At 44.9% G+C, this 26010-nt stretch overlaps 1 protein-coding gene across 8 annotated transcripts in view; it reads right to left on the reverse strand.

Moving 5' to 3' along the window:
* Positions 1 to 26010, reverse strand: part of TMEM269 (transmembrane protein 269) — a 544348-nt gene that overhangs the window by 135088 nt on the left and 383250 nt on the right. For all 8 annotated transcript variants that reach the window (XR_011268653.1, XM_069610934.1, XM_069610937.1 and 5 more), the window contains one exon: positions 9132 to 9275. Coding sequence is in view for 7 of the 8 variants with exons in the window: in XM_069610934.1 (XP_069467035.1) it covers positions 9132 to 9275 (144 nt within the window). In the remaining variant the exon portion in view is untranslated. The remainder of the gene's footprint in view (positions 1 to 9131; positions 9276 to 26010) is intronic.

Below are 26010 nucleotides of genomic sequence, written 5' to 3' on the forward strand. Positions count from 1 at the left end.
GGCCATGGCCATTTGCGGGGGTGTCACAGAGGGGCTGTTGTCCTCATGTTGCCTTGCCACAGGGCTTGTGGGGGATGGCCAGTCGTCGTCTTGTGGGTGCCCCTGCGTGGTATCCTCATGTTGTACGGGATGGGACAGACAGGGGGATTGGGACAGGTCATGGATGGATCTGACTTCGGCATCCCCGTTTTCTGTGTCGGAGCATGCTGCCATCAATGGGGTGTCACCTATGGTGCTGCTGCCACCAGAGGCAGTGCCTTCTGTGGCATCCATTGGGGGGACCTGTGGTGGTGGTGTTGTGGGCATGCTGGCTGCTGGGGTGCCTGTTGATGTTCCCTCCTCTGTGCTGCCACCTGATTTGTGCTGCTGCCGTGTCTTGATGCGTGCAGCTGAGGTGGAGGGTCTCTGGCCGTTGGTCTTGGCCCTCTTTGCAGGTGTGCTGGTAGGGGTGTCCTGTAGCTCGTCGTTTGGATCGGACCCTGTGGTGGAGTAAAGGAGGGCGAGGGTTATTGATGGGTCTGTGGGAATTGGAATGGCATTGTATCACATGCTTTGGGGTGGTACCTGAGGGTGATTTGGGTCGGGGCCTTGGAGGTGCTTTGATTTGTGTGTGGAGTGAGGGTGCAGTTGTTTGGCAGCCTGCAGTTAGGGTGTGCCTGCTGCACGTGTAGTGCGTGTATTAGGGGTTTTTAATTATTTATGTATTTATTGTGGGTTTTAACGTGCGCTATCAGGCCGATGTGTGTGGACGTTCTCCTGGACATGTGTTTCTGTTGCACTATGTGGACGCATGGTACTTCACATGGATGGACTGTGTGGATTTGGCATTGTTTTATCTGGCCCACCTACCTGAATCTTCGGATGTCTGCACTCCTTTCTCCATCCCTCCGACTCCCTCTATGCTCTCCATTCCGATGGTGGAGGCACAGATTTCTTCCCAGGGGGTCAACTTGATGGGTGATTCAGGACCTCCCCCGGTGGCTGTGGCAATGTTGCGGTTGGCAGAGAGTATGCTGCGGACGCGTATCCGCAGGTCGTCCCATCGCTTGCGGCATTGCTGTGGGGTGCGGGGTGCGGTCCCCACCGCACTTACCCGCTGTGCCACCAGAGCCCATATGGCCTTCTTGTTTGCAAGTGCCGTCCTGGTCATTTGCGTGCAGAAGACGACGGCAGCATTCTCCTGGAGGGTCTCTGTTAGCACGGTGAGTTCCTCACGGGAGAAGTGGACCTGCCGCTTGCGGTCGCACGCTTTCTTCGCTACTTTTCCCATTTTTCTTGGTTTCGCTAGGGTGGTTGACGGGTTGGGGTGTGTTTCAGGGTAGTGATTTTAGTGGTTGTGTGGTTTTAGTGTTTTTATAGGTGTACGCCGGGATGTTTCCCGTTCCGGGCCCATGTTTTAACTTCCGTTTCCGTATATTTCCGGTCACCGTACTTTCCGGTAGGCGCACACTGCGGTGACCGCTGAGAGGGGTGGCGGTATTGCACCTAGGGCGCCGTACGGCGGCGGTGTGGGCCGTTTTGGGGTCATTTCCGCCATCGCGGACTTTGCACTTCCGCCGTGGCGTGGTGCTCGTGCCCGATGGGTCGGAATGGGCCGCACTTTGCTCCTTCGTGCAATGGCGGAAACGCTATTTACGCTGTGGCGCTCCGGTCAGTCGCTTTCCGCCAGGGTCGTAATGAGGGCCAATATGTGGTAGGTCATTTACAGTTTATTTAAATAAATTCTCCCTAAAGATGGGAATTGTTTTATGATCCCCATAGGCAGAGGTACTCAATGTTTATCAATATTAATGAAGATAACATAATTGAGCACTAGTACTATATGGTAAAATTACTTTTTTTGACAGTTTTAATTCGTATTATTGGCTACTTTAAAAAAAGGGTTGTCTGTGAAAAACATGTCCTGAGATCTGCCAAATAGGGGAAACTATTCAGTGTTTGTAAACGTTAAAATCCAGTGATGGAGAGAGGAAGATTATAACATGCTCAGGGCTCCAAGAGATTGGCAAGAAAAACCTTAACAGAACAAAGCTCTATAGAATAATATAGAAGTAATAAATGACAGGCAATTTCATATTAATTTCATAACATGAGAGGAGAGATTAATAAAGAAACACAGAATGCTCTAATTGTGTGTATGCTAATACAGCCTTCCGTAGGGCAGAAGATACAAGGGGCAGAAGATAAATGAAGTAACGATGAGTTTAAATTAGATTCTGCTTGCTGATGATTCCCTTTAGTTGCCAGGTTGCGGACTAGGCTGATGGGTAATGCAGGGGACAGTAACGCTGTTTGTATGTAGTTTTATAAAGGAAAGACCTAGCTGGGGAGCAACAGAGTGTTGTACAATGATAAAATAATTGTTACAAAAGTGTCTATATCTAAGGTACGCTGTTAGAGAGGGGGAACCGCCTGTAAGCTAGGCTACAGGAGGGTTGTCCCGAGGTAGTAGCTAGGCATTTGCAATGTTTTCTAGGTATTCCTAAAAAAGCAAAGGTGTAGTCCTTTCCTGAACTGAAGTAATGCCGGAGCTGTTCAACTTGAAACCAGCAATATGTTTCGGTTGGCTGGGGCATAGCTCAAGAATGCCAGTTTCCTTATTTTCTCCCTACAGGCTAACCTGGTCTGAAGCCAGAAGATTGTTTGGCTCGTAGATGTGGGCAAAATGACAGAATTAGACTTTTGCAGTAGTGAGGCAGTGTGGCGTCTGGGTTTTTACAGATGTATGTGATGCATGCAGTCTTGAACAGTATTCTGGCCGGAATGGCTAGCCAAAATAATCGTTTTAGGGCTGGAGGCATTGGTCATATTTTAGTCCTATTAACTATTCCAGCTGCAGTGTGCTAGGCCTCCTGGGGAGAGGTGTGAGCAGAGCTCAAGAGAAGTAGTGTACTTACTTTACTCACTAAAAGCTGGCCAATACTTCTAACAAAGAAAACTGGGGCGTTATGGGTGCAGAGCTCACCCTTTATTTCCTTTTTTGGACATATGCATATATTATCAGATCTGTTGGAGATACTCTAGCCAGAATGCAAGCTGGTGTGCCTGGCAAAAAGATACACTGGCTCATACCTGTCTCACTCTTATGTGATCGGGTCAGAATACGGGGGTGTACCAGGACTTGGCAAGGGATGGTTCAGGTCTCTTGGTAATAGGAAACATCCTAGGATTCTCAGTCAGTCTCCAGCTTGGGCAGGAAATGTGTCCAGACCAATGGCATGAGCAGCACCTTCCACAAAGCAAAACTCTGCAATAGTGTTGCCTGATGTGAAGACAGCTTAAAAAAAGGCTTCTCATTTATGGAAGTGACTAGTTAGAAAAAAGGTTAAGGAGGATTAAACAGAAATACAAAAATTGGCTTAAGTCGTATAAAATATAAAATACAAAAGTATATATATAAGATAATCAAAAAATGATGAAGTTAAAGTTTAAAAATCATAATCTGGTATCTGGCGTGTTCCAAATGGGCATAGAAATTTGTAAATTAGTCAAGCTCATGGAATTTCGGAAGCCTCCTGGGCCCTTCACTTTCAAAACTTATGGACCTATCGTTCACAAGGGTAGAGCTTTCTCGAGCTACTTGGGTTCTGAATTTTGATTTGGATGATGTTCTACTGAATTAAAAAAAACCAAGAGCTGGTGACCCAGGTGGTGTGTCAAATTAAGTTTTAAAGAAAATTAAAACTTCAGGGCAAATATTCTGTTAACTGGGTTTACTCAGTTTGCTACTGACTTGATTATCCCAGAGTCCTGGCATAGGGCAGTTATAGTCCCAATCTATAAAAAGGGGGACAGATTGTCCCTCGCAAGTTATAGGCCAATATCTCTAATAGCGACTTTGAGTAACATCTTGGCTGGTTTTGTATTTAAGGATTTGCTCAGTTGGATAGAAATAACTAAGACGACGAGCATGTTAGGCTTTAGGAGGGGCATAGCGACCACTTCAAATGGCCTAGTTTATACCCTATGTCAAACAAAGGCCTGCAGAGTGAATGGGAGGCCTCTACACTCGGCCAGTTTAGACTTGTCTGCAGTCTTTGACAAAGTGGATAGAGGGATGTGCCAGCTGAAATTGGTTTAAGATAGGGGTGTGTGTTGGCCCCCACCCTTTTCAACCTGTACATCACTGATCTTCAGGAAAGTCTTCAGAAGTCACATTTATTTCCCCAAAAATTAGGCATATTCGAGGTAGGTTGGCTGGCATACGCAGATGACCTGATCCTTCTCGACTCTACCCCTAATGGGCTACAAAGAAGTTTATACCAGGACTATATGCCATGGAAAACAGATTAGAGATAACCCATCTAAGACCTGCATCTTGATATTTAACAAAATGCCACGATATAACCACTTTAGGTGGTTCGTCAACGATAATGGAATTGAAGAAGTTAACCATTTTGTACATTTGGGGTTTATATTTGCAAATAATAATGAACTGGGCCTTATAGAGAGAAAACTATGGTCCAGTATCGAATTCTTCATCACTCAAATGACTCCCTGATAGACTCATATGAAGCAAAAGTGACACAGACCATTATGTATGGCCTGGAGCTCTTGCTCATTAAGAACAGGAATTGGCTGAATGTGTAGGAGTGTAAAATATGGCGTGCAGTCCTAGATTTGCCTCTTCTCTACCTATAGGGATTATTCATCTAGAGCTCAGATTAAATTCCTAGTGGTACACGTATACATGCAACAAAATCTTCCTCTACACGAAGATCAAAGATGGGGAGGAGTCTCTTTTGAACAAGTGAGAGATTCTCTTTCGTGCAGGTAGTGATTTTTCCCTGATGGAGTTCATGAGGTCCAGTGAAAGCTTTTTGACAGAGGCATGTATTGGCATGGAGTCTCGCCCATTGCTAATAAAGAAGAAACTCATAGTTTGGGATTACATGGAAAATAGAGAAAGTTTGATCAGTCTGGAACTGCGCAAGGAATACATTAACTAATTTCAAGGTCTGAAGTCATCAATAGCTTAACTCTTAAAATCTCCATCTCGTAATCATCGAATGTGGTTTTTAAAATTCACGCTCAATTGCCTCCCTATCTATATATGTATTTGATTGTGTTTCGTGACGACCGTACAAAAAAGAAAGGCACTAACTATACTGCCATTTCTTATCTAATTTAAATTGGGGCTGTAGCAGAATAGTAACCATGGACTGTTTTTTCTGCCCCCAAGTTCACCCTTGAGCATTCCGGTTCCTGGCAACCAGAGTGGGGTAAAGTATTCCTCACGTTCTTGGTCTGGATACTGAACCCTAATGGGTACCAGATGATTTTGAAGACTGTCCTGATGGAAGTGGTCAAATCCACAATTGCACCACTGAAACCGGTAGACAGTGGCTGTTATTGAGTTGAGGCTATACTTACCTTACCGTCACTTTTAGCAACCTTTTATCTCCCCTGTTTTCCGCCCTATCTAAAAACCATTCAGGGCAGACACGCTGGGGTGTGTGTATTGGTCTTCATTCTCTGTCTCTCCTAAACAAGGTGTGCCACTTTCTTTGGCTCTCTTCCTTGTTGCGTGTTGAGACTTGTATTTGTGTTTTTAACCGAAGTCTCCCTAGGTTAATTCAGCAAGTATATGGTATTTTAAATTATTATGTACCAACAAATAGAAAGCTGAAAGATTTGCCAAAGGGGTGTCTTTTTTAGTAATCCTTTTTTATGTACATTGCTACAAGAATATGATTGCCGATGGACCAATGGGTTGAAACAATCTATAAGATTGTAAAACGCTTATTCAAAAATAACGTCTCTTTACTTTCTTTTTCTGTCCCTTTTTGATAAGCGGCTCACCAGCGTTTTCTAGACACAGATTGGGACTAGGCAGGTCTTAGAAAATCCATGTTTCCTTCTGTTTTTCACCTACAATCCCATTCACCATGAGCCACCCATTGGCTGAGAACGATTTTTATGTTGCAGAAAAATTTCACACAGTTGGGTTTTGCCTCCTTTTTTGTGTTACAAAAGCGATTAGTTGGGGCATTACCCTGTACATTGTTGATTCAGTGCCCTTTAGTCAACGACTCAATTGCCTCCCTACCCTGGAGATGGTGGGACCACGGTTAAGGTTACCTGTGGAAAGGCTTACATGCAGACGTTATAAAATTGATAAAATGGAAACACTTTGCCATTTGATACGGGATTGTTATCATTTACTACAGAGAAGATGGTTTCATTTTGAAAGATTCATCACTCTCCTTCTGCGGTTATTTCACAATATCTCTAGGGAAGAATGCGAATGGTAAACAGTTATCCCTTTCAATAGCTTTAGTTGGTTTTTTAATGGGGATTTTTCCCCCTATTAGGAAAATCACGAAACTAATCTTGCTTTGATTTTAATAGATTGATTCTAACTAGAGTAGGCCTTGAACACGGTACTAAGCACCTTAATTGCTACCTTGGTACTACAGCGCCACCTTTTTGATTACACATTTATATGCTTCTCATCAAGAATTTGTAGGCATAGGGCTTAGATAGGGTTTTGTGCTTAGTTTTCCATTTGATCGCAATTTTAATGTGTACAGGTCTCTTACCATATCTCTTGTTTTGTCCTGTAACATTAAGATTTTCAAAGCGCATTGTTTAATTCTCCTTAATGGATGTTAATTATATGTGATGCCTATTGTACTGTCTTTTTCATATTTACTCTACTATGTGTCATTTTGAGATTTGTTAACTGCTCTGGTCTACAGGATTGATTGTAACTAGAGTAGGCCTATGCTAAAACTTCCTGTATAAAAATAACTTTAATCTTTATTCAGGTTCTTTGATTTTGATTAGTCAGTTGTAATCTCCCTAAATTAGAAGTTTGGACTGACTAGGTCCAGAGCCGATTCTGAAAAGTGTTCTCCTATGGTTGCAATTCTGTCATACTCTGGTCTTCTGTCATTTTTTTTCTATTGGTGCTTGATTTTAAGATTCAAAGTCTCTCGTATAGTCTATGATTCAGGAAAGGCTATTTAATTTTTGACTGTGTAATATTTTAAATTGGATGAAATGTTTTTGAAAGTGGATTTGCTATACGTTCCAAAAATGTTTTACTTTTTGTGAAAGGTTTAAATTCTAAACCATATCACATAAATAAAAATGAAAAGAAAAGGGGACAAAAAAAGTGGCAGTCAATATTGAGAGCTATATTTTCACCCCCTAAACATCCTTTCACTTCTAGCATCCCAAAACCCGGTTGTGAGATAGTGATCCCAGCTAGTATGCACTGCCACCATCAGGTGTGTAACCACAAGTGCTTGAACCGTGGCCCAGAGATCTGTTCTGATTGAGGTAGAAAAGCTTTAATTTTATGGAACTGTGCTAGTTGGAATCAAATGGTTTGGGATGTTTGTGTGATACGGAAGGATACATCACTGAGAAAATCCAAGCAAATTTACTGATGAGGCCAGTTTAGGTGGCAACACCTCTAACTGTACATCTATTAGCCAAAGTCGGATGGGCTTTTGTTCAGAGGGGTGGACAAGTTAGACAAATAGTTTTTATTGGGTTGGCTTCAGGTATGTGCTCATCATCCAGGTTTGGGTGGTTCAGGCTGTCTATGAGGGGTGACATGCCTTCGGCACAATTTACTAAAATAGCTGGGTCTCATGTATCTGCTGGGGCACTGGTGACTGGTTAGTGAGCTTGGTGAGCTCACCAAGTAGCTCAATGTAGGGTAACAGGGAGGTAATGGAGCACTGAGGGACTCTGCAGGGCACAGGGAATCGGTCTGATCTGAAATTACTCATTCAGGCTTGTTTGCCTAACAGCTTTAAATATAGCTTTGCTGTTGGTAGCTGCTTCTTTCGCGTATTTGGTCACGTTAGCCTGTGTGATAAGTGCCCTGTGAGCCCTACAGAGGGCTTTTGATGCGAGAAGTTTGTACTGAAAGTGAGATTCGTGCCAGTGTTTCTCCAGTCTATTGATGTTGCGATTGTTGTTGATTACATCCTGAGTGTAACAAGGAGTGGAGAGTTTATTCCTGATGCAATTTTTAAACAAGTTGAGTGTATCTACCAATTGTGTGGTTAAATGTTAATTTAACTTGCTGAGGGGGGGGATAGCTAAGGGAAAACACATTTGTTTTGGAAGCAACACAACACAGGTATGAATCCCGATCCCGCGCTTAGAACCAATCTCTGGAATTAAGCACGTTATAAAAGAACAATTATAATGATCATAGCAAAATGTTGATGCAGGAGCTTTTGGGATGTTGTGGCCTCGGACGGTAAGCATCTGGTGGCGATCTTGGTTAAAGCTTCTAAAGGAATGCATTAATGTCAGGGCAAGGTTTGCTCTGTCCATTATTATGAGGCAGAAAATGTATGAGGTGAAAGGATGCCTGCATAGTCAGTCCAGTCAAGTGGGATACATTGAGAGCATTTTACAAGAGTCGAAGGAATGTAGACGAAGTTGAATGTGTTGCAAAGTGTTAATACTCTGTTGATAGATTTTGTGAGGATATCAAGTGCTTCCCCAAATATTTTGGGTTCTAGTCTGGCTGTAGTGACCAAGGAAGATGCCTGGGATATTCTGTGAAGAGGAAAAGGTGTTGGTATACTCATTTGTAGTTGTCTGTAGCAATTCTTTCTCCTCTGGTAGTGTGTGTGGGATGTTTGGAAACTAACCCTTCATGATGGGATATGATCTGGAACTCGAAATGTCTCATGTAAGTGTAGTGAAAAGAGCCAGAGACATTGTTAGCCACATGTGCAGCTCTTGAACAGAGAACAAAAACAGATTCTTGCCAATTTCTTCCTGGAAGATTAATATAAACAATTATTTTCTCTCTTGCTTTGGTCTTCTACCTGTGGATCTTGGAAATGTATTGCTCAAGGACACGCAGCAAATTAAATTTCTGGCGTTAGTGGTGGTAAGGAGGGAAATGTGTTCTTTTGATAGTGGTACAAAACTGCACAAGAAGCTCAATTTGAGAAATTCAATGATTTGACTGCATGCTAATAGGCTGAAAAGAGGTTTCCTGTTCAAAGTGGCAAATAGAATGGAAGATTGCTTCCATGGTATAATTAACCTGATGGTGGATAATCTATTCAGTAATAGATTGAGGAATGAAGTAGATTTAACATTTTGTTAATGTTCTCACAAACGGAACACTAATAAGTAAAATGCCTTACCACTGGAGAAAAAGCATAGACGTGTGAAGACAGCCAACACATAGACTATGACAAGCAGCCCATCCAAGATGCCATCAGCATGTAAAAGTAGCCCCGTGGCAAGGCCAAATGAGGTGAAGTCAGCATAATCATCCAATTTAGCACCTGTGGAAACAGAAAAAAAAAGATTTACTAGACCGAACAGCACTGTTATTCCTTTGACTGATGCCTTGTAGTTCTGGGCTCTCGGCACATCAACAGTTCGTAGCCCTGGCAGTAAATTTAAACCTGAGGGAACAGGACCCTTGTTACAAAAGGCTTCTCAGGCGTTTCATTCTTTCTGCTAAACCTTAACTTCCATATCATTACTTTTTAGAGCAGTGCGCAAAGTGGAGGTAAGCCTGAAGTCAAAGCTCAGCAGGTCCAAAGCCTGACGATCCCACAGAGAAAATGGGTAGTACACCCACAAAGACTGATGGAAATTATATTCCTTCATAATGGAACAGATTTACAACTCAAGAAAAAAAGGAGGTCCAAGAAGAGTATGTTGCCACAGTGTTGTAAATTTATTTTTGCACTTACCGGCATATTATGTCGATATTGGAATCCATATCTAAACATTTGTGAGGTCTAAAGCCTTATCTGCACCTCTGACAAGAGTCCCCTGCCTTGTTCGCTTTTTGCTGACTGCTCCATCAACTTTCCACTGATAAATCCTTACTGTGTAGGGCTTGATCATGGCTGAAAATCCATTAAGTGCCTGTGAGGGACCTTCAGAGTTAGGGTGGCCCTAAGGCTTCCTGTTCCCTATATACCCCATTATAATGCCTAAAAATATGCCTACAAGTGGAGTCCACATGTCTAGCTAACCAAGGATACTTCCTTCCACAGCTGGGTGTGTGAACTCCACTTGTCATCTTTTTGGGCATGATGATGGGGTAGAGACTGCTGTACCCAAGGGATACACCTGCAGTGATCCAATTCGTAAAAGCAATAACTAGTTCAGCAGCATAACTGCAAGAAAATATTATTCTGACCATAAGAAGTGCAAAAGGTGTGTACAAAGGCTTCCATGGGCTATGCATTTTCTGCTGCAACATGGCCGAGGCATTTCAGTCATAAAGTTTAATGTATATAATACAAATCCTTTGCCACATTAGGTAGCAATGGCCAACACAGATATGGCAGCCGAGGAATCATCCAAACAATTTATATTAAATGCTTAATAAAAGGACCTTTGAAGAAAAAGTCATAAAAACAGATATTTAGTAAAACACTAATTCTAACAACTCACCCCTGCAAGAGAAAGGCAGTTTATGTAAACGTATCATCAAGATATGCACACTGGATAAATGGGAAATGCAGTGCAGGGTGAAATCACAAATAGTAACTTTATTAGAAAGGAACAGAGAAACACAATATTCTTTCTTCAGGTAAAGGCAATAGTCGGACTTAACCAGTCTCTAGGGCCCAAAGAAAGGCTTAGGTGGCAGGGTACCTAGTGTGCATTGGACTGGCATTGAATCCACTAACTTAGTCTTCAGTGGCTGTATGGTGTTGAGCTGGTCTTTGTCGTGCTTTGCCCCATTGATCCTTTTTAACAGTAATGGGTGACATGAGCAGGCTTTGTCACTGGCCGCTGAATGGATTTAATCAGTGGCTTGATGTTAAGCAAGTAAGCAGGATTTGATAAGGTTGTCTTGAGGGCTGCCAGTCACCTTGATGGTGCTGTCTCAGCGGTGATGAAGTGTCTGGATCCGGTGGTGGTTCAAATATGCAAACCGAGATTAGATAGCTCAGGGAGCCCTTTGTTGTATTGCAATTGTACTGGTCGGTTTACATGCACTGGCATTATCCTGGGTCATGCTGGCCATCTCCTCTTCTGGACATATGGGGAGGTCAAGTCTGGGAATTCGATCTTCACCTGGCACCCACTCTGGAACGCCACAAATACAGATGATGTATCAATGCCACATTCTTGGAGGATGCCACTTCCAAAATGGTGTTGCCATGCTTCGACATGTATTGTAACCTGGTGGCAGATACGTGACGATCAGCACAGCATTTGCTTCCGGTGCATTTCCATCCATGCTATGCGTCTAGCTTTTGTCAAGCTCTAAACCCACCAGCTGTATGTTCTGTTGTTTCTTTTATGGGTTGTGGCCCCTTCAACCTCCAGGTCTATTCATGTAGTCCACCATTTCTGGTTCTGTTTTCTGCCTAGATTCCGCTTTAGTACTTGGTTTAGCTTCCCTCTGTTATATGGTTTCCCTATTGCCTTGCTCCATGGTCTCCCTTTATCGCCACCCTCATCCGGTGCCTCACTCAGCTTTCCCTGGCTTTTTGGTTTTTCTCCTCTTTAGAAGTGTTTTTGCTGCACAACTAGGCCTTTCTCCTCTTCATGATTTTGTGTTCTGGTTGGAAAGATAACCTGGTTCAATACAGAGACAAAAGTGATGGGGCAAGGTGGCAGGCATTTATGCAACCTACAAGAAAGAAAGACTTCAAGATATTGACAATGGGGTGCACGGTTATATTGGTGGCTCTATGTGGGCTTGAAAGTTCTTTTGCAAACGCTGGTCTAAAGAAGCAGCTTGATGAGTGCATTTCATGGCTTTTTGGTACTGGGGGTTCTTTCAATAACCCCCTCAAAGTGAAGCTCTTGGCACACCGTCTATGGATATCTTATTGTCCTCCAACGCTGTTCCTCAGCAGTATGAAAGCTCATTTGTGCTCCCAGCAAGTGTTCCCTTTGTTCTCCAGGAATGTTAATAAAGGTCCTCACCCCTAAGGAAGGGGGCTTTGAGTCCCTAAAGCCCCAACAGGTAACCAACAGAGGTGCACTGTCCTCCCTCTTTTGCACCCAAATCTACAGTCCCTTTCCTGTTAAGGATTTTCTGGGTGGCAGATGCGGAGAGTGTCTGGAGATTTAAACTAGCGAAGTGATCCTTACTGTCCTCTTAGCTCCCAGTGTGTCTTTCCTCTGCCCAGCCCTTGCCTCCAATATAAAAATAAGAGTCCTGGCTGGGTATACTTACCCTGTGCCCCAATCACCATGCTGTTCATGCTGCAGGAGCCTGTTATGGACTCAGCTGAACCTTCCGAAGTCCCTCTTTCCCACCTACATGAGGTGGGACTGTGCCTTAGTATGACAAAAGGGTCTAGTTGGGTTGGGCTCAGGCCATTTGGGTTTTAGTTCTGTGAGAAAGGGCTGTAGAATCAATTAATCAGAGTGTTCCCAAACCACACAAAACCTCAAATCCAATCACAGACATCCCGTTTTAGTACTTTAATAAATGTTAAAAAGAAATTTTCCCATAACCTAAATTCTGTTCATACCACAGCATATTCTTCATATTACTTTATATTTATGAGCACTAGCCATCAAAATTGTGAATGCCAGACCTACTCCACAAAATATGAAAGAATTTATTCTATTTATTTGCATTTTTAAAGTGCTCACACAGCCCGGGGGCATCGAGGCGCTGTCTGTTAAATTAATATGTCTCAGTTGTGTATTTATAACGTGCTTAATACCCAGAGATTTCTAAGCTCGGACCCGGGGATCGAACCTGTGTTGATTTGTGTCGTCTTGTGTCCAAGGCGAGCACGTTGCCGCTGAGCTATCCTCCCGGGACATGCATAAACACAGGATTTCATTTAGAAATTTAATGCTATCCAGCCTAGGCGTGATTTTTGTCCTAGAACGCATGGGATTTATTTCCCCTGATTTGTGGTGATGTGGGTAAGGGTGCCACGGGACAACTGCATAATAATAACTAACTTTTCTAATTCCAATGCGTTCATATAGACGGAAAACACATGGAAGCTGCTTTCCAGTGTTTCATGCGAATCGTTTTCCTTCAGCAGGTAAAAGTATTTCCGAAAGTGGCCTTCCTTACTTTACAACTGCTGGTTTCTTATTTGATAGACAAGGATTACATGCGTGTCTACTTTATGTATTTCAGTGATCCTGTTACCAACCCACTGCAAAATCACTAACCCTACTTGAGGCACAGAGCAGATCATGAAAGCAAGACTGATTGGCAGACCTAAGCAGAATCCATTCAGCTAGAGCTCCTAAAATTGGAAAAAAATAAAATAGAATTACATAGCAATCTTTCCCACTATTGGTGTACCTTGCTAGTGAGTGTGTTTCCGATATATACATATAGGGTCTGGTCTCTGCCTGCCACATATATCGAGGGCTACTCTTGCTAGAACCAGATATCTCTAGATGCTTGAACAGTGACAGTATTCCCGTTTGAACACACACCTGTGGACAAAGTCAGGGAAGATGACTAGGAAAGGTTCAACGCAACGCCCTCACTGATGTGGTGGCCACAAGAAGTTTGAATGGGTGTACCTCTATTATTGGAAGCAGAGTCTAGACTCAGTCCTCAAAATTACAATATAAGCAGCTGGTTTACAGGCATACTATTCTGAACTTGGTGACAAGCCCCAAAACATAAGAAAACCAAAGGACAAACCACAAGGAAAACCTTTCAATGCTCATTTTTTAGTTCCACTTAATTTTTCAGCGCGGACCATTTCGTTTACACTTCAACGTAAATAGGTCCCTGTTGCCAAATGTGGGTCATATGCACAGCACAGTGAGAGAAAAAGGTGCAAAAGAGCGTACAAAGCCTTTTACCATCCGCTTTTGCACTATGCCGTGCAAATTGAGTAAGTACATGGCAGGCAGTGTTTACAAGGGATCCCTATGGAGTACGCCTGCTTTTTTGCTGGTCCAGAAAAACCAGCTCACTCGATATTGCGCGACATAAAAATGCATGCCGGCACAATGCTAGATTATTTGTATGTCGGAAGGAAAGTGAGTTGGCGGAAAAGTAAATCATGTTCAGCCCCTCCTCTACGCCATACAAATGCAAGAAAATATGGAGTACTAAAAATAAAATGCATAAAAGTGTTACGCAAGGATTTTACGCAATTTGTTTCCGATTCTCCAAACTCAAAACATCTTCAAACAAAGAAAAGAGGACCAGCCCAGTGCATTCTTCCTTTAATACAGTGGGACTAGTCGAATAGCAAACCCTAGAAACACCCTAGCCTCTGACACCTGGCTGTGAACCCTGCACAGATCTTGACATATGGGTCGAGAGCAACGATGGCCAGCAACATCTGACCTCTGATGAACTGTGGCCCAGTTTGTTGCTGTTCGGCACCTAATGACTGACTTTGTAGACAGTGATGGAAATGGAAAAAATGTACTGGGGGATCCCTCTCCTCCTTGGAGGGGTGTATGGGAGGAGGGGGCGGGACAAGGGGCGTAGCACCAGGCCAGGTAACACTGGGCCTCATTACAAGCCTGCCCGTCCAGAAACAACGCTGGTGGTAAACCCACCGCCACCGTTGTTTCCAGACTGGCAGATTACGAGTTTTGCAGGCGGGTGGTGTCACTCCCGCCAGGTCTAACCTGGCGGGAGTAACACCACCCGCCTGCAGACGGAAATGGAAACACCAACTCCGTCATAGACGGAACGGGTGTTTCCATTGTCCCCCATCCCCATGGAGTCCTAAAGGACTTCATGGGAATGGGGATTAACAGAATTCCACCTCCGGAATTACCGGGTCACCAGGGTTGTAATGCCCCAGTGATTCCGGCAATCATGTAGGCGGTAATTCATTACGAGTATGGTGGCAGCCTGACAGTTTTTCCGGCACGGCTACTGCCGGACTCGTAATAAGGCCCATCTCTTTATAGAACCCAATTCTAGCGATTTGCATACAAGCAAAGAGCATTATGGGAACATAATGCCCACAATTCTAAATTTGAAACATACCTTATAGAGATTCTGTAAGAAACCCTATTGAGCGAATAATGGAAGGTGTTTTGATTGGTCACAATACTCACCATAACATGCAAATGTTTGTAAATTGCAGGACATATATACCAGTTTGGACAGTTGCAGAAATATGGAAGAAGTTTCTTACCTGTAGCTCCTGTTCCCCAGAATGGGCCTTACAAGGAATGATATGCTCATGATCATTCTCGTTCTTCAGGCTGGGAATCCTCTGTATAAAGCAGTTTTGCTTTGAAGCTAAAACCGCTCGTTGCTTCTATAACCTTTGGCTGTTGCTTTGTGCCATCAGAGGCGTCCCACCCCTCCTCCCCCCATCATCTTCAGATTTGGTTGCGGCACCAAGAAGAGCTGGGGAGGGAGGGAATCCATGTAAGACCTGTGCTGGAGAAGAGGAGTTACAGGTAAGTAACTTGTCCCATCACCCATGGGGTCGTTCATGAATTCATATGCTCATGAATACAATTACACAGTAGTACATATACACAACCACAGGAGGTGACAACGTTCATAGAACCAATACACTTACCCCTGGAACTGACTCAACTCATGCAAACAGGTTGCGAAGCACTGCTTGACCGACCCAGGACTCCTCTGGGGAATTCCTGTAAACAATGTAGAATCTTGTGAAGGTGTGGGTAGACCTCATCCATATAGCAGCCCTGCAGATGTCGAGCATGGGAACACCAGAGAGAAACGCTGTAGTTGCTGGCTGTAGTTGCTGCAATGGGTTTGGTGGAATGGGCCCTCTGCCGGCCCGGTAGCAGTCTTTTGGCCAGATGGTGGCAATATGTGATACAGCTGGGGAGCCACTTGGTGATGGAAGCCTTAGACAGGGCCTTTCCATGTCCCAGAGGTACAAAATTGACAAAAAGCTGCAAAGTGTTTCGAAAGTCCTTTGTGCATGCAACATAGAATTTCAAGGCACGTGCAATGTCCAGAATGCAGAGATCTTTCAGCAGGTGAAGGGTTTGCAAAGAAAATTGGTGCAACCCAACCCTCCAGAGAGGCGTCAGTCATGACAGTCGCCTCATACGTGGGGATCTGAAAGGGAGCACCCTGCGAGATGTGCGGGAAAATCGCCCACTATTGTAGGGCATACCGGAATGCCCGATTAAGGGCCATCTTGCCATTCCATGTGCCGGTGACTTCCTGCCATCTGGCATACAGAAACTCTTTAAGGGGTCTCATCTGTAGTCTGCAAAAGGGAACCAGATGGATGCCGCAGGACATCATCCCCAGCAGGGACTTGATGGACCGGACAGTTGCAATAGAAGCTGTCGATAGCCGTTGGACCTTTCCCAGGATGCCTTTTACTCTCTCTTCCGAAGGAGTCGCTAGACACGAGTGTGTGTTGAGGCGGGAACCCAGGAATAGGACATTCTGAGATGGCGCTACGCAGGATTTCTGATAATTTATCGAGAATCCCAGACAAGTTAGGGTCTGGATGGTCTCTGCAGTGTGCCGGATTGCCAGCGCGTGAGAGCGGGATCAGATTAGCCAATCATCTAGGTAAGGATGGACGTGGATTCCCTTGCGACACAGATGCACTGCCAACAGAGACAAGCACTTGGTGAACACCCTTGGGCCGATTTCAGGCCGAATGGCCAGGCTTTGAACTGGTAATGTCTACCATCAACGACAAAACCCAGGAACTTCCAGTGTTTGTGATGAATGGGGATGTGGAAGTAAGCATCTTTCAAGTCGAGGGTCGCCAGAAAATCTTACGCCAGTTGGCCGAGCACGTGCTGCAATGTGACCATCCTGAATTTTTGGAATTTGAGGAATTTGTTAAGGCGTAGTAAGTCTAGAACGGATCTCCACCCTCCTGACTGCTTTCTCACCAGAAAGTATCTGGAGTACACTCCTGAGCCCCGGAGGCGCTGAGGGACTGGCTCTATTGCCCCTTTGGCTAGCATGCCTTGTACCTCCTTTAGAAGCTGCACTACGTGCTGTTCTTGCCTGGGCATGGGAGGAGTGTGAGGGCATTTGTCCTGGAACTCCAGAGAGTGACCCTGTTGAAGGAAATCAAGCACCCATTTGTCTGTGGAGATCTTACACTGGTCAACAAATAGTGATAACCATCCTCGCACTGGGGTGCAGGTATGGAGGCATGGGCACTGGACCGGTTCAGGCCTGCTTCGGCATCTGTGTCTTGGCTGGAGGGCGGTGATGCCACTGGTTGCCACCTCCATAGGCCTGGCAACATCCCCTATATGCCTCCTGGGAGGTTGAACGGGAGAGCTAGCGATAGGGAGAGGTGAACTCTTTGGAGGACCACGCGACTTTCCCCATGAACCTACACATCCGTGAAACTACACACAAATACACACCAACATGACCAACATTCACATACAACAAACAATCCCAGGCACTGGACCTTACCCCTACGGATAAAACAAGCCAGTGAATGCAACCTTAACTACCAGCCAACTACACATGAAACAGGCAAAACAAGCACCCAACATAAACACCCGCATACAGCAAACAAACCAGACACAAGTCCTTCCCCTTATGGATACAACAAGCTAGAGCACACGATCAAACTACCGCCCAAACTACACATGAAACACAACACTCACATAGACTAAACGACCCATGCATTGGGCCTGACACCGTTACGGATACAACAAGCCAGTGCACACAATCAACCCATCTGCAAGCCAACACACACAGATGCCAGTTTCTCCTTGTTCTTGACCTATCATATCACTCTACCCTTACTATCATACCCCCGCCTTCTGTGTTGCTAAGCCAAGGTTGCGCCTGGAGACCACACCAACAGTTGGAACGCTGCGCGGTATAAGCCAATATAACATAAGCAAAAATCCAGAATCTGCGATGTCCAGGGCGATGGGACAACACCAGGGCAAAAGTCTTCTTGTCTTCCGGGAGGAAGTCGAGTATGGGTCCCAATTTGTGCCAAAGTTCTCTGTCATACGGCGAGAAAATGGCTAAGGCGTTGGCGGGCGTGATACTTGACACCACCGTCGTGATGATGTGCTTCCCAGTCACTTCCAGCTTCTTACCCTCCTGAAAAGGAGGAACCATAGAAGAGGAGGATGGGTTGGAAGACCTCTTCCTACCTGCAGCTGAGACCACAGAGTCGGGCGATGGTTGAGATGTGAGGCTCGTTGGGGATGAATCCGGGACCCAGTACTTTTCCTCCACATGATCCTTCTTGGCCACAGTTGTGCTAGGGGTCTTCATGACCAACAGGCCATCCACCCAAATGTCATCCAAAAGGGGGACTGAAACAATAGTCCTCTTGGACTACTCCCGTAGCTCAAAAAGGAAACCTTCCTTTTTCTTCTCCTGAGGAATGAGGTTGAAGAACTTCACCGCCCGTGAGATCATGGAATGAAACAAACCGATCTCATCTGGCGTAGAATCCCTGGTGGGCACCTCAATGTCAGGAGGCTCCCCATCTGCAGGAACATCGTCATAAAACTCATTAGACCGCTGTGTATCCTGTGTCATGACAGTATCAGGATCAGTGTCTGTCTGGGATGCTTCTACCACCACAGGAGGTGCAACCGGCAATGATCGCGGGGAAGCCGGGGCTGGATGAGACAGCATCAGCTGGGCTTCAGAAGGCCTCCTTGATGGAGCAGCTGGCAGACACTGCTGGATTTCTGACACCAGCATGTGTAGAGTGGTCAAAATGTCTAATGACATATCGCTTGGTGCTGCAGGAGCATGTGCTGGGTCTTGAGGCAAAGGGCTAAGAAGCTGATATAGCTGGCAAGATGTTTGTGCCCCTTGCCACAGCACATGTCAAAATGGAATAAGGCTCCCCTTGATCACCCTCCCGGTCAGAGTAAAACCCCTCTGGGCAGGCCATCCTCAGAACTGGGGGAGTGCATGACTGGAACCAGTGATGATATCCTGGGTGGTCCCAAAAGAGACAGGGTGAAAAGTGGTGTGGCCTTGGTGGTCTCCCTCTCCAAATTGGAGCCCCTACGAAAGGAGGCGATCACTGGGGACTGCGGATCAGGTAATGGGTCTATCGTCGATGGGGGCCTAGGCCGTAAGTTCACTCTGGGTGGCAATCATTGTGGCAACGGTGACCGTAGTGGACAAGCCCCTTGACAGAATCAAAGTCTCGATGGAAGACCAGTCTTCGTGGATGAAGTCATCGATGGGGCAATAGCCTTGATAGATGAGTTTGTTGACGGGTCTCTCGACGAGGTCCGTGACAACGAGGTTGATGACGGTGGAGCCGCTGAGGGGTCCTTGGACGGGGTGCGTTTCGGCGGGGCCTTGTGCTTGGCCACTGGCATCAGCGATTTCTTCACAGATGGTACCTGCCCACTCGACGGTAGACTGTTGATGGAGACTGGTATCTCTCTGATCTAGGTCCTGCAGCCGCGTCGACGCAGTCTTAGGCGCGTGAGAGGATTTTGCATTTATTTTATATCTTCCCCCCCAGAAGTGTCCTCCAAGGACCTCAACCTATTCTTGTCAGAGGGAGCATGCTCTTTGGGTCTGCCGACCCTGGAAGAGGCATGACTGTGCACAGATGCCGAGGCAGAGGCTTTCCTTTCCTCAATCCACACCACAACACGGTCCTTGTGAGTCTTGGAGGAGAAGGCCTGGCATACAGGACATCCATCTGCATCATACTCAGGATGCAAGCAGTAGATGCACTTGCGTGCCGATCTTCGAAGAAGATGTTTTTCAGGCCATGGTCTGACTAAGGCCCAAGCCTGGGCCTGCGGTGCACACGGTCCAGAGATCTGCCGATGGAAAGGATCTCGTCCGGCAACGGGTCCTCGACGCCGGTAGTCACAACGTGACCTGAAGATGATGAAAAAATATACACTATTTCTCACAGAAATAGGCAAAAAGGTTATCGAATTTCAAGGAGCGAAACACGAGGACAGCCCCAAAACAAGAACATGCGGTACAAATCTGAATATGGCCACCAGGGGTGGAGCTTAGGAGGACGAATGTCATTGGCTGGGGCAGTATGGTCCAAAGTGACAGCAACAGGCTATAGAAGCGAAGAGCAGTTTTCGCTTTAAAGTAAAACTGCTTTAATATTAGTAAGGATGCCCAGCCTGATGACAGGGAATATTCATGAGCATGTAAATCCATGTAAGACCCCATGCTGGAGAAGTGAGGCTTTGGCTGTTTCTGTATCCAGTTTCCTATGCCAAATCCCATGCATGCAATAACTCTGCTTCAGAACAGATCTTGCTGTCTGTATTTTGCGTTAGCCCCTCGGCATGGGGACAGAGCTCTTCTGAAGCTGAGTTATTGCACAGATGAGCAGACTTCTTTCAGAAGACATGGGAGCCTGGATTTGCTCGTTGAAGTGCTGGTTGCTCGTCCGTGAAATAACTCAGCTTCAGAGCAGATCTGTCCCCAGGCCCACGGGCTAGCGCAAGACATGCCCAGCGAGATCTGTTCTGAAGCAGAGTTAATGCATGCTTTGCTATGACTCAACAACATCCTGGCTTTCATCCAGCACTCAATAACACAGGACTTTATTATTAACTCACAACAACAAAGATGAAGTTTGATTTTTCAGTGTGGACAATTTGGGCCATTTCTCAAAAAAGTAGGCATCTAAAAATAGCACAGAAGGTACCCTGTTTTTAGATGTGCAATTTTTGCAAACACGCAGGTCTCCGTGCCCTCAAAGATGACCTGCGTATTTCCATTAGGCTGTGTTGCAGTGCAAATGATGTGCTGGCCAGCCCCCTTCGGAATATTCTTGACACCTATGTATTACAAGCTCCCAGCACCTATGTGCACCCCCCACTCCTCACGCCTATTCTAAACAGGCGCAGGGGAGTGTCTTTTTCCTGCAAATTGTAAAGTGGATCCAGTTTGTGAATTCAGAATGCTCTTTCAAATGCACAGAAGGACCTCCTGATATGTGTAAAGCGGTAACAAAAGGCAATAGAATTCCACATCTAAGATGCACCCATTCTGATGGCCTTTGTGGATTTGAATGTACATTTTTTTGGCTCAAGTGATGAGATGTGCTAGTGAATCTCATCAATTGTGCCAAACATGTTTGGAGACTCTGCCCCTTTGTCTTTAAGTTAATATTAATCTTTTCTGACACCGATCATTCCCTTTTAAGAGTTCCACCTCGGCTGCTCTATCACAGCTAGTCTAGGTAAGCAGAGAACACGGAAGGCACCCAAAGCCTACTTACAAAGCCTACACGCAATCACACGGCCCTGCCCACAGCCAACAGAGATTTTCATAAAACAATATTCCGTCCATCTGATTCTATATGGCACATCTACACCTTTTAGACAAGGCACAAAACAGTGGTAGAAACCAATGTGTGCAACAGGGTATGATGTGTCTCATGTGGTAGCAGAAAAGTCATGTACTCAATCATTTCCGGAGTGGCTTGAATGGAATCTACCTCAAAAACCAACATAATCCCTGACCATGGTCCTATCATCTGAAGCTCAGTTTATTGCCAAGTCCATTCAGTATTCCAAACTTCTTATGTTGAGAAATGAGAACCAATTTCATTGGTTAAGAATAATTATGCTTATTTAAAACACAGGAGTGTACACTAGGACACAACGCCTTGTATACATTATCAAAAATAAAGTATTGCTAATATAAGAACACCCACAAATAAATACTGCAGGCTACTTTCCTATGATGCTCCAACATTCTCTTTCCCTTCTAAACCACTCCATTTTTGGATAAATCCTAAGAGAATCACATAATCAAAGCACAAAGTCCAAGGAAAAAACATCCACATGACCTGTCAACGTTAGTTTAAAATGTTGGTGTAGCTTTAATCCCTGTCCGCATTAAATGAAGCAACCTCACAATTCTAAATTTGTTTTGGGCAACACAACATTCCTCAAGTTATTAGTGTAGCACCATCCGGATGTTGAGTTTGTTAATTGCATGCCAAGAGAAAGGTAGAACGCGTTACTTCCCTTTGATAATGTTCTTTCTGATAGCTAAATTATTCCTCTTATTGATGCCTCATCTTAGAAATTTCTCCAGACATAGACACAGTGTCGATTTCTTTCCTAGGCACTAAAGTGTGCCACATGGCTCCACACCATCTTAGAAGCATAACTGGTGTACAAAAGGACTTGCTTGGTTTGTAAACAGAGCTGCAAACCGCCCTTTTAACTGAGTTTCAGATTATTTTCCCCAGTCACAGAGGCTAAGGAACAGTAGAAGTGCCACATTACATTATGAGCAATGTATTTGAGACAATGGTGTTGCGGGTATGGAGCAATGTGTGGTAGGAATACTGCACTTGTTAGAAATAACAGTATCAATGAAAGTAACTTGTTCTTCTAATGAATATCCTTCTGTTACAGATTCTTCATCTATTCAAAGACTCACCAACAGTACCGAAAATGAATGGTGGACGGAGTGCGAGGAATATAACATACAAAAGGAAATCCTGCAAAACGGGGGACCTAAAACATCCTTGCCAGCCAACAAATCCAGGCAGTAATGATTGGAGAATGTATGCAAGAAGGCCTACGCTGCAGCCTGACATGTCCAACAAAGATAGACCTCTATGCAACAACTACGTTGCTGGTTGGCTATGGTCGAGTGAGCATTCAATCCAGCAGGAGCATCTTTGTGAGCCAACTCGCACTGCATTAGACTCGATAAAGCACGAAACACGTAGGGAAGGTTTGTTCTGACACATATTTACCCTTCCTGGGAACAGCAAAAAGAAGCTGATTGTCCAGTCCGAATTCGTTGGTTCTGCAAACAATACCCGAAGCCTTCCTAGGATCCTGCCTGCCAAAACACTGCTGTCTTCAAAGGATGATGATGAGGGAACATAAGAGAATTGATTTCTTCTGAAGATAGAAATATGACACCACCCGAGTCAACAATGGTGGACACCTTTCCCTTAGAGAAAAGGAAGAGAAAGGAGAAAGAACATGCAACGCCTGCAGCTCCACTACCTGCCTTGTGCAAGTATCACCACTAGGAATGTTAAACAGATGTAACAGCATGAATGCAACAGTTCAACCGAAGAAGCCATTGAACATTCTACAATAATGCTCATTTCCCAAGAAGAGACTATAAAGTCTTTTGGTCCAAAGTAATTAACTGCATAAAGGCATGAGTTCAGACTGTTTTTCCCTTATTATGCTTGCTTGACAGGCTGTTTCTTGAATGTGGGCTATGTACACTTTCATGAGCCTCTCCCTGTTTTTTCCTCGATTTTCTTTAACACATTGACTGTATCCTGACCAACACCAACTGTTTTGTCCAGACCCCTATCCCACTCACTCTTTTCCTGCACTCCAACAAAGAAACACCTCCATGCTCTCCTTTACCCCCACCCTACCCTGGCATCTTCCTTCACAGCTGCCCCCCCATTTCCATTTCACATCTACTGTGCCCCTGGCACCCACCATCCGCCTTGCTCACTTACTTAGTCCTGCAGGTAATCTAGCCCCCCTCATTGCATTTCTCCCCACTACAATCTCCCTGGCACTGAAAGGGCACTTGGGCACGACCCCACACCAGTCCCTTTCCCCCATAACAGCAACACTGCCTTTTTGAGAAGTTTCAAAGGGGCCTGAAGGTCTATTTCAGCTGTCCAAGCTTATGCCTGTGGCTCAACATTCGTGGAAAGGTTCCTTGCCCGTCCTCTCCCCATTCGGACAATGCCATTGGGAGAAATACAGCGTACCAGATTAACCAACCGTTTAAGAATCCTAAAACAGGGCCTTCAAGTAGCCATTCACAGTGACAACATTAACACTTGCTTCAGTTTAGGAAAGCAAAAACTCTTAAACCACTGGTGCAGGGCATGCCACAGGGCTAATACACGTGATGCACGACTAACCGGTATGCTACTACCCACACACATAGTTGCAATTCGCAGAAGAGAGCTCAGCAGACACCTTCATACTCATCACCTCAGCAGACAATTCCTAGTATCATATCCATCTTTTTGAGAGCAAACCATGATGGCTCAGCTCTCCGGCAATTGGGATAAAGAATCCTGCCACAAACCTCAAACAGGAGATCTTCCTTCCAATGGATCTTCCATGGATGACATATCGCCAGGTCAAATTGGTCCAAAAACTACATCCTACCCTTCCAAACTTTAGCTATCAAGATCATTTTGGGCCCAAACCTCAGTCTCTTTATTACAGCTGGGAATTTAAGAAAATGTGGGAACTCAGACTTCAGGTTGAAATTTCAGAGCATTTCTCAGGTACCTGCTAAGTGGAAACACCTTGGTAAAGATAGTCTTCACTTTACAGTTACAATGGAGACTAAAGGCTCAACTTGGGGAGAAACTACCTGGTGATGCTCCCATTCTTGCGGGCCTGTCTGCCAACGGAAGGCATCAACTAAGATGTTTTCTGTCCAGATAAACCGCAGTGATCATAACCTTTTTTTTCCAGCACGAGGTAGCAAATTACCATGGACTTACAGTACACCATGTTGTGGTAGCGCATAGTATTTGTTTTGTCTAAAACAGAACTAGCATAGATCTGGTTTTATGAGAGTGGACAAATGGCATCAATGCCTGCATGACTGAGTTGAACTACATCAACTTAATATGGCAGATCTTTTCCTTACGTTTCGGGAGGCTGCTCAATAAGAGGTCATACTACACCAAACACATAATGGAGGTTTCCTTCAGAAAACTGACCCAATATCACGGATGACAACGGTTCCCCCAGAGAGGACCGAGTGGAAAAGTACACAATTGTTGGCCCTTAGTAGCAGGAGGTTTAAAAACGCAGCAGATCCACTAGGCTGCCTCAAAACTGGGACCACTGATTTCCCCAGGACCAATGGGGAAGCCTAATATTCAATCTTGCCTGGGGACACCAGAAATATGCCCATGGTCATAGGCCTATCACCCTTAGGAAAACATTAGCCAGAATATATGATCAGCTGGAAAAGAGTGAAATGGTGACATATTCCTCAATAGCGTTGAGCATCTAACTGCCCCCATAAACTGTAGGTGTTTGAATGGCATCAAATAAGTATTCCTCCAACTACGCAAAAGCCCATGGAAGGATCGAGAGAACATGTCTTCACAAACTAGTGGTTGAGGAAGGGAAAGAAATGCACCTCCTCCCCTTGAAGACCAGTGAGCTGCCACCACAGCCATCACTTTGGTGAACACACTTGGGGCAAATGTCAAACTAAAAGGCAGCACTGCAAACTGCATCTCACATACTACAGTATGCAGAATTATGTGTCTGTAGGTCTAGGAACACAAACCAGTTCTATTCCCGAAGCAGCACGAGGATTTGGGTGACGTTCAGCATGATAAACTATCTATAGTGATCCTCTCCCAGTCCGGCAGAAAAAAAACAAATAAAGCTTCCTACTGGTTTAGGATGAAATGGTGGCCAAATAAAGAGGCAGTAGAGCTGGTGTGAAGGAAGGCATAGTGGAGGAGGCATTTCTACATCCAGATTGCTTCTCTGCAAGGGCAAAGCCTGGCTCCTGGTGCTAGGTTCTAGCTCACTTTGTTAATATGCAAATGCAACATCCTAAACATAAAGGGAAATGCAGGCTGCGAGAATACTGAAAACGTCAGGGTTCTATGTTGTTTTAGTGGCCCTGCCATTTTGAACTAGGCCACGTTTCTGCCACATTCAAGAAAACATTTAAAGTTGCTGAGTACATGGCTGGATCGCAAGGCAGTGCAAAAATTAATCATATTAGTTATTGTTTCAAACATGGGGTTCCTGTTAGCATTTATTTATGAAGCTTTTCCAAGGGAATTTGAGCACATGGAATAATAACGATTTATGTTTTTAGCATTAGTCAGGCGGAAATACAATAGTCGAAAAAGATGTGTTCTGGTGTGAACTAGGCTACTGCACTCTATTGAAGTCTTATGACTGTCGAGTTCATGGCAGAGTGACCTGGTAGCACAAATAATACAAGAAATCACTTCTCAAAAGTGGGACCTCTGTTACCTGTTTTTCTATTCAGGGTTTCTCTTTCCCAAGTGAGATGAACATCCAGCAAACTAGCAGTTTCAGTCCTTGGCCTAGCTAGAAGGAACAAGCCACTTACCTGTAACTCTTGTTCTCCAGCGTGGGTCTTACATGGACTCACATGCTATG

This window comes from Ambystoma mexicanum, chromosome 8, assembly GCF_040938575.1.
Source record: "Ambystoma mexicanum isolate Mex_15411 chromosome 8, UKY_AmexF1_1, whole genome shotgun sequence".
NCBI classification, from domain to species: domain Eukaryota; kingdom Metazoa; phylum Chordata; class Amphibia; order Caudata; family Ambystomatidae; genus Ambystoma; species Ambystoma mexicanum.